The sequence below is a fragment of the Melanostigma gelatinosum genome (genome assembly GCF_949748355.1).
Source record: "Melanostigma gelatinosum genome assembly, chromosome: 13".
In the NCBI taxonomy this organism is placed as follows: Eukaryota; Metazoa; Chordata; class Actinopteri; order Perciformes; family Zoarcidae; genus Melanostigma; species Melanostigma gelatinosum.
Window position 1 is genome coordinate 17965347 of NC_136646.1, and position 13796 is coordinate 17979142.

The 13796-nt window shown below is 43.0% G+C and overlaps 2 protein-coding genes across 2 annotated transcripts; one reads left to right on the forward strand and one right to left on the reverse strand.

The window, feature by feature from the left end:
* Positions 1-748: 748 nt before the first annotated feature.
* e4f1 (E4F transcription factor 1) lies at positions 749-7333 on the reverse strand. The gene is made up of 14 exons (XM_079281802.1): positions 7204-7333; positions 6769-6905; positions 6573-6657; positions 6043-6215; positions 5739-5859; positions 5479-5631; positions 5199-5383; positions 4823-5059; positions 3826-3934; positions 3406-3623; positions 3109-3307; positions 2854-3017; positions 2372-2434; positions 749-2150 (listed from the first exon to the last, which is right to left on the reverse strand). Exons 1-14 carry the CDS (start codon positions 7298-7300, stop codon positions 1779-1781), a joined length of 2313 nt encoding a protein of 770 aa, XP_079137928.1. The 5' UTR covers positions 7301-7333; the 3' UTR covers positions 749-1778.
* Positions 7334-8237: 904 nt separating this feature from the next.
* narfl (nuclear prelamin A recognition factor-like) lies at positions 8238-11897 on the forward strand (the record flags this gene model as incomplete). The annotated part of the gene is made up of 11 exons (XM_079282363.1): positions 8238-8303; positions 8915-9010; positions 9097-9240; positions 9367-9499; positions 9583-9717; positions 9976-10094; positions 10184-10313; positions 10408-10480; positions 10576-10713; positions 10928-11085; positions 11265-11897. The coding sequence occupies 11 exons, from the start codon at positions 8238-8240 to the stop codon at positions 11504-11506; spliced, it is 1434 nt and encodes a 477-aa protein (XP_079138489.1). The 3' UTR covers positions 11507-11897.
* Positions 11898-13796: the final 1899 nt, after the last annotated feature.

Sequence of the window (13796 nt, forward strand, 5' to 3'; positions counted from 1 at the left end):
GAGGACACTTCTGATTATAGCGGCTGTGTTAACCTCAGCACTGGAGCAGCAGTTACAGAGACGTAGCCCGCAGATACGCTCAAGGTTACCTGTGATGTCTAAGCTATGGCGGCTTTAGTGTAGGACTGCAAAGTTGACAGCATGACATCGGTCGGTACAAGCCCCGTCCCAGAGGATGCTCCGCTTTACCTGGCAGGTGCGTGTGGTTTCAAAGCAGGCGGTATTGCCATGATGTGACATTCACTCTACAGCCACACACTTCTAAAAACAAAAAGGAAACAACACTGCTACACAGGATGATAATAAGACAATGATACTGCATGATTTTAGTACATCACAGTGATCAACGCAGGCAGGAAATGGGCTGATGTTCAGGTTTTTCCACTAAAGTTAGGGAGACTTTGGGGAAGCAGAACTATGAATGAGTAGACGGGAAACAACCAGATATAAACAACTCAACTCTTTCTGTAATAGTAAGAGCTACAGTGGCTTGATACCATCTAAAATGAATACATTTGGGGTTTACCAAGACAAATGTTAAGCTGTGTGGTTGTTTCCACTCCATGTATGTGATCACAGAAAATCACTGAACGGTCGGGCAATCTTCTCACACAATGACAAAAACAGGATATCGAACGGAGACAAACGGAAGCAAAGTGTATCACAAAATAGCATTTATTTGATGTAAACTCCACTTCGGTAAACTGATCACATCTTAATGGCTGGTGTATCCGTCGTGCTTAAATAAGCATTATGAATAAGCACTGTACCACGGGGAGTCTATACTCTCCTTGGATGGCCTTAAACAGGCAGGCACGAACGCACAGTTTGGGAATCGTCTTTAAAAAGGGAAACCCAAGACTTCCAAAACGTTACTGTAGAGGTGGAAGCTGCGATGGAATGATGCCGTTTTAGGTAGTAAAAAAAAAAAAAAAAAAAGAGTAAGAAGGAATTTCACTTTTGACTGCAGCAAAGAACCGAGACCTACAACAACAGCTGTACGTTCAGTTTGTACCACCTTAAGGGAAGCTGCACGGGGGTCAGGCTCGTTTAAAGTTACGGTTGGTAATCTGTTTTTGTTGTATTGGTTGAAATGCTTTTAACATCCCGTCATCAATCAATAAATCAAATGCTCTGACGGAAAAATAAAAGACGCATGATAATAAGCCCATCCAATCGTTTTATTCATTCGGCCTGAATGAACTGATTGGATGGCCTATCAGCCTATCAGCGCGCCCTCATTGCATAAGAGTCTTCCTCAAAGTGCTAGCTTAACAACTGTGGGTGCCAACGACGGCCATGTTCGTTGTTTATGTCCACATAGTGATCATGTTGGGAGGCCTAAAGGGTCAGTGTTGCAGACGTGGTGACTTTCTCCCCAGATTCAGGGACTTTTAAGGCTACATTGGAAAAGAGTTGGAAACACTGGGCTGGGTTTCAGTTTATAAAAACTGTAATACTAGTTTATCAAGATTACCGGCCCTATCTTAAAGCTGTATGCACCTAAATAGTCTGAAATTAGCAAGAATACTGAATGCAGTGCTTCATTTTAGTAAATCAATCAACAGAAGATCCATGATAGAAGTAGTCCTCGTGCACACGCACTCTTTACGCTCCACACAGACGCGTCTATTTGTGGAACTCCAAACCTTTTAAACACTTTGGCCTTTGTTTTGTAAGCAAATCTCAGACGAGGCTCATATAAACTCAACAGTAATCAGCTACACAAAGTTCAGTCCGGCAAAAATTCATCAGTCCATAGTCCGCATCCTCTTCCATCATACAATGATAGTCTGAATCTCCACCTCCTCTGGGGAGGTGATGACATATTCCTCTTGCTGCACCATCTGTATTCCCTCCTCCTCCACCTCCTCTGTGGTAACCATCGTCACTGTTGCGCCCGCCATCTCCACGGTGCCCGCCGTGGCCAGTAGCGTGCCGTCACTGATGGCGGAGGCCAGCGTCAAGGCCACCTGCTCCGTCAGGCTCTCGGGTGTAGCGATGGTGATCGTGTCGCCGCAGTCCGAGATGGATGCGCTCTCCTCGTTCATCGCCATGTTGCGCACGATGATCTGGTGGCTGCCCGTGCCGCCGGCGCCGTGCGACTGGCTGACAATTTGCTGCACCACTTTCATGATCTGGTTTCCCATCTGGCAGGATTCAATAGAAGAAAAAGGGAGGAGAGTTATAAAATCATGAAAATTGGCGTAAAATGTGTTATTTCTTTAGTAAGTAGTCGTCGACTATCCTTTGGTGCAGCACTTACAAATATTTGTTTATCAACCCAATTTTAGAAACGGTGAGATTCTCCCACTCTGCTACTGCTCATGATTGTTCTTATTTGTGCGAGTGTGTATTTGTGGCTACGGACCTCATTTTGGCTGTCTTGGATGAATGTAACCTCTTCTTCCTTCACCTCCTCCTCCGTTTGAGTCTAGAGGTGGATATGAGAGAAGCAGAGCAAATTAAAATGACAGAATCCAGCCATAACAAACATAGTTCTACGTTGTGAAGGCATGCTGTTTAAATAAAAGTTGAACTTGCTGTGCTTAAGACTTGTCATGCATGTCACCTACATAGCCTCTTTCACGATCAATAAACCTTCAACCCCATCGTTTCCTGCAGCCATCAATGCGACCCCTTACCCGGAACATTTATCTTTAGTCAGAATTGTTATTTTGAAGGATGCTAAGTGCTTTGTGATATCCATTCATTTCTTTCATTTTTACTGTGGGCTAATAATTTGCAAGAACAAGAAGCGCGTGCAAATGATTTCCCCTTAAATGCACCTTGAAGCTGTGATGGAAGGAGAGAAACATCACTTTCTCTAAACCCTGCTTCCTAGTGTCTCACCTTGATGATGTACTCCTGTGTGTCTGCCACCACCGAGGAGAACTCCACCAGGACGGCATGAGGATCCTCTGAGATCATGGCTGCTGTAGCGAGGCCGTCCACTGACGCCTTCTCCTCCGTTATCACATCCGGATGCTCGCTGGAATCATCCTTCTGGCAACCTCCTGGTCGAAATCACAGTTTGTGTTAATGATGTTCATCTTCATCGCCGCTGAAAATAGTAGTTAATTCTTGTAGTGTGTCAATGACACAGACCTTTCGCACGCATATGCCGATTGAGAGTCCCGTGCTCGGCAAAGCCGCGCCCACACTTCGGGCACTTGAAAGGCTTCTCCCCGGTGTGATGGCGGATGTGTCGCACCAGAGAACCTTTCTCCCTGAAGCCTCTCAAGCAGAACTGACACACGTACGGTTTATCGTCATCGTGGGTCCGCTGATGCACCTGCAAGGCATTCTAAGCAAGACGAAAGAGATATGTTAGAGATGGCACAAACTAAACTACAAAATATAAGCGTAGCCTCATACAACAAAGACTTCTTCTCTAAAAATCACCTTCGTCTTATATCCCTTGTTGCATCTGGCACAGCGGTAAGGTCTCTCATCCGAGTGCGCCCTCATGTGCTCTCGTACATGCCCGATGGTTTTGTACAGCTTGCCACACTCGCCACACTTGTACCTCCTCTCACTGAGATGGATCTCCATGTGCTTCTTCAGCAGGTAACCAGTCAGAAACTCCTTATGGCACAGTGTGCACTTAAAGGGCTTGTAACCTGCATAAACAGAAAGTATACACAGAGAAGATTTACATATTTATCCACCAACAAAAAGTCCATAAATTTCAACGTAATATTTTTCTAAATTCGGTCAGTGTCCCATCAACTGCTTTCTTTTGATGAAAGTCAATAAAAAAAAGATGATAAGAGGGAAGCATAGAGTGATGCTGCGAGTCTTCATTGATAGTTATGGACTTACCCAAGTGGCCCTTGACATGAAAGCGGAAGTAATTCAGTCCCTTGAAGGAGCGATTACAGTGCGGACATGTGTACAATTTAAATGTTTGAGCAAGTCCATCACCTGCTTCCTGCAGAAGAAGACAACAAGGCATCAGAGAAATAAACATTTGAGTGCAAATAATGATTGGAACACGAAAGCAATTCATGCTGAGAGCCAATTCAAATGTTTCCAGAACTGATCAGTCGATGCTGAAATAAAACTTTTGTTTCCTTTAGTTTTTGCGAGCGACTCAAACGATGACACTGTTTCAATGTTGAGAAGTATCTTTTGTTGCTCTACTTTTGGAGTCTGTAATCAGCACTTTTTACCGAGGCACCATTGAGAGCATCCTGACAAACTGCATCACTGTGTGGGGTGCAAGCTGCACTGACTACAACAGGAAAGCCCTGCAGCGCATAGTGAACACAGCTGGAAGGATCATTGGTGCCTCACTCCCCTCCCTGCAGGACATATATGACACCCGCCTCACCCGCAACGTCGCCATGATTGTGTGCGACTCCAGCCACCCCTCACACAGTCTCTTCAGCCTCCTGCCCTCTGGGAGAAGATACCGGAGCCTCCGTGCTCGCACCACCAGACTCTCAAACAGCTTCGCCCACCAGGCTGTTAGGAAGCTGAACTCTCTCCCTCCTGTCTTTTAAGACTCCCTATGTCTGACTGCTGCTAAATACAGAATGATAGTTTTTCTTAATATATAATGTTGTCTAAATGTTTTTCTATCTATTTGCACCTTATTATCTGTATTCACTTTATATGTTGGACTGGAGAGAAACGTTTTTTCAACTCCTCTGTATGTTCGGTAGATATTGAGAAATTGACAATAAAGCTGACTTTGACTTTTGAGCAGTCAGTTCTAGTACTTTTAGAGGAATGTCAAACTAATATTTAAAAAGGACAAACTGCAGAAAGCAATACAGTAAACGTACTGGTCATTACTAATTACTGTCATCCTTACCTCCGTCTCCATCTCCACAAACTCTTCCTTCACCTGGATCTCAGTGGCATTGTCATCAACATCAGGACAGTCAGAAACCTCTTTTTCCATTTCCTCAGTTTCCTCCGAGGTCTCCTCAACCACGGCTTCCTCTGTCCCCAGTGCGAAGCCAGAATCGATGATGGCCTCGCAGACGAGGTTGTCGCTTGCTGCTGCAGCAGCAGCCAGGGCTTCCGCCTGAGACTGCTCTACCACAACCTGGTCAGATTCAGAGCAACAGGAACACAGAAAAAAAAAAGGTTGAATTAGAGTTACAAGCAGAACCATCTCATACTGAAACACTCAACTCCACTTTTCCTTTATCATTACAAAAATGTAGCACCCTTTCTGTCCTCACCTGTTGCTCCTGTGTCGTTCCATTGACCTCCATTGTGAAGTGAACCTGATGGAGAACCTCTTGGGAATCGGCCTCTACCACACTGACGACAGCAGTCTGAGCTTCAACCATCTCCTGCTCCTCTAGCTTTTGTTCCACAACCACATGCTGCTGAGCAGCCATTGCAACGCCATCCTCTACGACTCCTGCACAATTCACACAGACCTGTCAGTGACTCAATTACATACATACATACATACATACATATACAGTATATATGCTCCTGCAGTATGAATCTGACCTTTTTGTATTCCATCTTTGCTGACCAAGATCTCCTTGTACTGAACAAAGCGGATCTTTTCTGTGCATGGTGTGAGGGCCTTGAGGTGTCTGGTGAGGGCCCCTGACTCTCTGAAGGACTGGCCACATAGGGTGCAGCGATACGGCCGCTCATCTGCAAGAGAACAGGAAGGAAGTTGTGTTATCATTAGGGTAAATGTATTTCAGAGAACATTAAATCAAGACAAAAACAACAAAACAGTCCATGTTCACTGTCTGTACCAGTGTGACGACGGTTGTGACGAATCAGGGAGCCTTTAGTGCGAAAGGAGGTCCCACATAGGTCACATGAGAAGTTCTTTTGGTCACTGTGAGTTTTCATGTGAGTTCTCAAGATGTTGGTCTGTTTGGTGAAAATAGAGCGTATTACAAAGACAACACTGGACACATAGATTGTGATAAATAGCCTGCCTTGTATCATTCATGAAAAGGATTTCTAACAATTAGGAAAACTCCCCTCAGTTACTTACGTGAGAAAATACAACCAACATTTCCTGATAAAAGACACATACTTTATACGACTCACTGTTTTAAACGACTTGTCACAAAGTTGGCAAATGTAGCGTCCCTCTTGGGTGACTTTGTAAACAGGCTTGTTGTCACCGTCAGCATTGTCAGATAAGGATCCTTCAGTCCCGTCCGAGTGGTCGGTGGCTTTGAGTGAAACAGTTTTCTTCCTGCGACCTCGACCCAACGGGTCTGTGTGAAAAAAAATTAAAATAAATAACAATTCAGTCCCCCAGCAGATCCAAAATCTAATTGAGATAAAATGTTGATCAACAACAAAATATTTTTAAGCAATTTATTTTCAATTCAAGCTAAAATACTGAACATTTGCCAGTCTCAGCTTCTCAAATGAATCGAATGCTTCTTAAATGGTAGTAAACTAACTGTCCCTGGGTTTGGGCCCGAGTGTGTTAAAATAAACAATCGGAATAACTTGCCTGTGGGAAATGATAATAGGCATTACTTCCAACAACAACAAAACATATCACGATTTTGCAAATCTAATTATTTGACAAAAACAGTAAGTTTTTAGTCTTAATGTTGACCCACCATGAGTAGTCTTCAAGGGTTCATCCGAAGATGCACCGTCAGCTGTTTTCACCTCTGAAGAAAGACTTCCATTGGCTGCAGTAACCTGGCAAAATGCCGATAAACGACAACCAAAAAAAACAATAAAATAACAATTCTTCTCCCTATTCGGATGGTAGTGTGCACCGAATATAGACCCACACGTCCCGGTTCATACCTCCTGTTCGGCCTCCTGGCTGTCCGCCTCTCGTGCCTCCTCCGCACGTTTGCAGTTGTGTTGCAGTTTGTGCTGGATGAAAGCCTCCAGCGTGGACAACTCGGACTGACAGCGTCCGCACTTGTGCACATCTTCATCTTAACAACACAGAGACGTGACGTTACACATTAGATAAATTACTAAAGATAAATTACATTACAGAACGGGACAACTTCATGAAGTATCGATGCTGAAGACATCTGTAACGTATCGGAATACTGCTGACTGGCTGGATTTCCAATCTGAGTAAAAGCTGCAGCGGGGACGCAAACTAGCTGATGTTGTTGCTAAATGCAGCTAGCTGCTAGCAACGTTTCACGATGGAGGAAGTTAGCTAGGCCCAAACGCACTATTTTATACACATTTCAGTGTTGTTTCAGCTATGAAGAGAGTTACCTTCATCTCCCAGTGTTGTCTGGATGGTGATCGTCTCGCTGCCGTTGGTCGTTTGCTCACTCTCTGGTTCTGCCGTATGATTATTTTCTACATTCATGTCGTTAGAATTCTCCGTCTCTGTCGCAACGCAGCTACGAGGAGGGAAAACATGGCGGATTTACGACCTCGTAGTCATAACAACAAAAGGGCGCGTGCGCGCGTGTCTTTAATCGACAGAGAGGAGACAACAAGAAAACTTACTGACGTGAAATACCTTAAAAAATGTTCAAAATGTGGTCTTAAATATATTTATATTTATACATATACATTATCTATTCATATATGTTGTGAATATTTCATTGTTAAGAATGTTTCACTTTTTTGACAGTGATAATGCATGTATATTTTGCTCTTGCTGTTAGAATATACTTGAAAGATTATCTGCAGCTGTGATGTGGATCAGGACACAGTAATATGGAGATACTTTATTAAACATGGGAAACATCCAAAACCAAGAGCTTGCATACACAATTTTAGTTACTGTCTCTCCTTTCTGACAGGAACCCATGATGATGATCCATTAAACTATCATTTCTGTGAGTCAAGAGCCTTCATTTCAACATAACCTATGTGAGTCCATGTAGCAACTTGTCATTTACTGAACGGTTCAAAAATCTTTTTAATGTTGACACTTATTTGTCTTGCAGGGTTACTTGCACAGAGAAACAATGCTGCATGCTTGATGCAATTTAAAATAAATATGAAACAAATAAAAAAATGTACAGTTAGGGATACAGTTTACAGGGAAACACTTACACTTACAAAATGTAAAACTAGTGCCATTGGGCATGTGTTGTTTAGATTTATTTTATGAATATATGGTATACCTATAATTCCTATTTATTTCAGGGTAACTAATTAAATCCATTCTGTAAAAGATGACAGGCAAGCACAGCAACATCTGGTTGATGAATGATGTTTGTCTCTGCAGGAGTTGAATCAAGGTTCGCTTTCACGACACAATAGTAAACAACAAACACTTTACGGCAGTGAAAATGGCTTCTCAGTTCAGCGGTGTGCTGCAGTTGACAGATCTCGACGACTTTATCACCCCCTCTCAGGTAGTTGAATATAAAATGTTATATCATCGGTTCCATTCAAAGAGGACCAGTCAACGGTATCGATTCATTTCACAGATAGCGAAAACGTACTGAAATAGCTCGCATGCTTCGGCTAACGTCACTAGCTAACCGATAGCTATCCCACTCAGTTCTGCTGTTTGAGCTACAAAATAAACGCAACCATGAACCCCTCTTGGTAAATGCTAATGACGATGCAGTGTTAACTAATTAGTGTAACTGATCTCAAAACCTGCTGACGTTTAAAACATCAAAGGCGTGCTGCACAGTTAGCTTGCTGCTAATGTTAGCAATGATGTAACGACAGTGAAGGAGCAATGTTGGGTAATAACAACGAATGCAGCACGAGTCATTGTCAGATAGTGAAGAAAATGACTTAAATGAATCTGTCTAGAAATGTTGGTCGAGTGTTCCCATCTATTACTGGTTTTATCTTTAATATTATTTCTTTATGTACTTATTTATTCTCTTTCCTTTGTTGTTATCAGGAGCCTTTGGGTGTTGTAACCTGCTGTGTTTATCATGTTCATAAAGAAGGAAATAAACCCAAGTGTCTTGCAGTTTGCTTTACATATGTAGTTTATGTTTTGCAGGAATGTGTCAAACCTGTTAAAGTAGAGAAGAAACACGGCAAATCTGTGGCCAGAATTCAAATAGAAGATGACGGCAGCTACGTCCAAGTCAATCAGGTGGGTGTCACAGCTTAATCAAAACCTGTGTGTGAAGTAACATTGCACCACTATTTACCTTGATTTAATTTGCCTTCTGTTTGCAGGACGGTGGTAAGCAGAAGCTGGAGAAAGCGAAGATCACGCTGAATGACTGCTTAGCCTGCAGTGGCTGTATCACCTCAGCTGAGAGCGTCCTCATCTCTCAGCAGAGCCATGAAGAGCTCCTCAAAGTGCTGCGCAACAACGAGGTAGATTTATGTTGTTGAATGCTTGTGTAGTTTGTGTCTGGTTATGATCGCTTTTGCAGCTTTTGGGAATGTGGTGGCAATAATGTTGGGTGTCGCTGTATTTCGTCACTTGAACTCCCTCCACAGTCCAGCGACACAGAGCAGAAGGTGGTGGTGGTGGTGTCGGTGTCACCGCAGTCCAGAGCCTCGCTCGCGGCCCGCTTTGAGCTCAGCAGCAGTGAGGCGGGCAGGAGGCTTACTTCTTTCTTCAAAGACCTTGGTGAGTGCAAGTGTTGCCTTTTCTTTTGAGCGGTTGATTCAGGCAGACACGGACACTTCTGAAGATTATTATCGTTATCGCAGGGGTTCATCATGTGTTTGACACGAGCTTCAGTCGTACCTTCAGCCTGCTGGAGAGCCAGAGAGAGTTTGTGGAGCGTTTCCAGAGGAAGGAGCAGGACGGCAAGAGTCTGCCCATGCTGACGTCAGCCTGTCCAGGTATTCCTCTGAAACCCTCTTTTCTCCCCTCATTTCTTGTCAGCTCTCTACTGTACAAGCTTTCAGTGCCTTTCTAAACTGCAGACATATTTAGATTTGATTCAAGCGTTATTCATTTCTATGTAGCTGACCCGATGTGCTTAATAACTGGCAAAAGGCAGTGTCGGTCACTTCAGTGTAATAATGATTACAGTTCTTATGATATCAGTGTTTGCTCAAAGACATCTCTCACTGTATGTGTATGTGTGTTTTGCTCAGGTTGGATTTGCTATGCAGAGAAGACCCACGGGGAGTTTATTCTTCCCTACATTAGTACCACTCGCTCCCCCCAGCAGATGATGGGGTCCCTAGTTAAAGGCTATTTTGCTAAACAACAGGTACCAGGAAACCTGTACATCAGATGTTGCATATATATATATTTATATATAATTTTGTATTGAGTTGTGTATTGTCTGTGTGTTGTTAGGGGCTTAGTCCAGAGCAGATCTACCATGTAGCAGTGATGCCCTGCTTTGACAAGAAACTTGAAGCCTCGCGGTCAGACTTCTACCTGAACGAAGCTGAGACTCGAGAAGTGGACTGTGTCATCACATCTGGTTCAGAAACAACTCCTATGATGCTCTTTGTCGATATGAACGTGGCGTATCTTCTCTTTTATACTTTTAAATGCTTTTCTCACGTCTCGCATAGGAGAGGTTCAGAAAATGCTGGAGGAGAAAAACATGTCTCTTAATGATGTGGAACCTGCACCGCTAGATACAATGTAAGTTAAGTGACATTTTGTTTTTGTTAGCCATGGCATGAATCCCCAGAAGAAGAGATGAACTCACACACACTACCTCATTATTCTTGACCCAGGTTCAGCAGTGTGAGTGGGGATGAGTTCCTGAGCCATTCTGGGAGCGGGTCAGGGGGTTACCTCCATCATGTCTTCACCTATGCAGCCAAGCAGCTGTTTGGAGAGGAAGTGAAGGATCTAACCTACAAGACGCTCCGGTGAGTCCGTCTCAGCTTTAAGAAGCTTGACTGCTTTGTTGGTGGAACAGTGAAGCTTGAGTCCGGTACAAATTAATGTTTGTGAAGCTTTGTGTGTGCAGGCTGAGAGGAAGGGCAGACCATCTGTTTAAAAATGAATTGCACCAGCTTACTTGTCTTGTGTATAAGAATTTCCGCCTTGCCCGGTTTTCCCACCGCAACCCCTCTGCCACAGGAATAAAGACTTCCAGGAAGTGACTCTAGAGAAAGATGGAGTTGTCCTGTTGTCCTTTGCTTCCACATACGGCTTCCGCAACATCCAGAACCTGGTGCAGAAACTCAAGAGGGGGAAGTCGCCGTACCACTTTGTGGAAGTTATGGCCTGTCCATCAGGTAAATGGAAATATGCAGATGTGAACTTCTCCTGTATGTGTGGCGTTGCTCTGTTGCTCCATTAGTACAGCATATATTTTGAGTTGTATAAGTTGAGTTTATTTCTTTGACTTTTTATCAGTTGGATAAATGACAAGATAAACCCAGCGTGTGTCTCCTGTTCTCTTGATAATATTCAGGCTGTCTAAACGGTGGTGGACAGGTGAAGCCCTTACCTGGTCAGAACCCCAAGGAGCTTCTCCAGAAGGTTGAGGAGCTGTACACGGCAGAGCGCCCCCTGTTGCCAGAAGATGACACCCGCGTGGTCGAGCTGTACCAGTCCTGGCTCCACAGTGTAGGGGAGGAGAGAGCCAAAGAGCTGCTGCACACTCGCTACCACACTGTAGAGAAGATGACAAACGGACTCACTATGAAGTGGTGAAGAAAGCTTTTGCTACAATCCATGATTTATTTTGAGAATTTTCAACAAACACTGACGACAGAACCGTCCAAATATATTAGACTATGTCTGTCTCTCTTCAGAGAGAAGAGAAGGGTTGTGGGCAAAGTGGAATATAAGCTGGTTTGATGAAGCCAATAACCTTTTAAACCACTTTCCTCCGCGTCTAAAAGTTGTTGTGCCTGACAAGCAGAGCAAGGGCGTAGACAATGGACACAATGATCAATCCGAACCAAGTTATGTGATCTTTTCATGTGCCCCTATACTGCTGATTGCCCTTTAAAAGGTGTATAAATAAATGTATAAATAGTTAATTATTTGTGTGGCACCTGTTACTTTGAAAATGTTTGCTGAAATAACAGCAAAATATTATCATTCCTTGTTTATGTTTGCCTTATGTATATTGACAAATAAAATTCTGTATTTAATTGTAGCCACTTGTTTTGTAAATTATTTTTAAAAGATAAGAAGAATATGTCCAACAGAACATTGATTTAAACTCATATCTTTTATTGAATAATCTTGACTCTGATGTTCAGTTATAAGCTCTCTGCTTATCACTATGAGAAGAAAATCAGCAATTTACATTAATAGTGATGTAAACTGGTATTTCAACCCTTGTACAATTTACGAGTGCAACATATCCGACTATTTCAAAATACTGTGAATAAAGTGCAGAATTATACACAAACTAAATTCAATTGCATTTTACAGTAAATCAATTGTGTAGAATCCAACTGCAAAAAGTAAGCAAGAGAGAAACTGTACAGTATAAATACAGTATGTCCAAACGAAATTATTAAATGTAAATAAAAATGCTCTGGCAGTCACAAGAATACCAGACAGAAAATAAACATCAATAAAGAGTAAAAGTGGACGCAAGGAAATTGCACCCTGCAATACAAATAAATTTGCTTTTTTTTCTCCCCAAACCAGTTATTTAAAGGGCTGGTCCCCCAGTCGGTTATGTACAAATTAACTGCACAAGTGCAATGGAGTGGTCTCACTGACGTCACGATCTCCTTAGTTACCAGGTCGGTCGGCCATGTTGGAGTACATACAGATCCTCCATGGCGGCGAGTAAACAAGGAAGTGCGGCGAAAATACCATACTTTGAATCACTGGATAGTGCATCAAAGGTTCGCTACCTTGCCAAATTGAAGGTTATTGGTAACTTGGATCCTTATACGATGAGTGCAGATCGTTTCAGTGCCGATCCTACTTACCTTCCATCGGTAAACTACGCCAACATCTACACGTATCTCGTGAACACCCCCAGTCCTTACACGAAAGACGAGCTGGAGTGCTACAAAGGGCTCGACGCTTATAATCAGTTTGTCAGTGGATGGGTCCGAGACGTCAAAGCAACGGTCGTCGAGAATTCTCATCTCGTCATTGGAAGAGTAAATATATACAGATCTGGTCCGATATTTAGCAATATTCAATGTTTACTCAGCGCAAACAGACACGTGTGTTTGTTTACATTGTACGTGCATGTCATTGTGTGCGTGTGTGTAGGAATTCACTTTCAACTAACTCCTAACTTCATCCCCCCCCCACACATATATATATATATACACATATATATATATACATGATACGACGTTAAACTGATATCAAGCAATGCTGCGGCTGCATCTCTGTGTTTCGCCTGTTGTACACGCTCGACACATCTCTGGCACCGACTGCTGTCACGGGCCGATGAAGCTTCGGTAACCTTCTCATGTCCATGTTTAATTTATATTTCCTTTATTAAATACTGTTCACAAACGAATTTGCAAATAAAATCACTGACCACTTATAAAGTGATCCGCACATACTCGAGTGTACCCCAAATTCGATTCCTTTATATCCCGAGAGATGCGCGACAGCCATTTCTGGCGACGTCGCTTGGATAGCTCCTTCGTGTAATTTCCTTGATGTGTAATAACCGCTGGCAAACCAAAGAATGATTTCTTGTCTCTATCAGCTCTGCTGCCACAACCAAAGACAGCACAAAAGTTCACCATGATCGATAGGTTCTGCGACTCAGCCGTGCATGCCAGTGGCTGTGTGTACTCCAACATGTACTCCAACATGGCCGACAGCTAAACTGTGACGTCACACGAGACCACTCCATTGGGGGAAAAAAATAGTTTTGTAATGTATTTTGTGTATTTCATTTATTTTACAGCTTGACCTTAAAGATATTTTAAAAAATGAAAAAAACAGTTACCTCCGATTTAATGGTTCCTACGATATGGTTGTTTTATCCTTGTCCGGCTGTGACGTT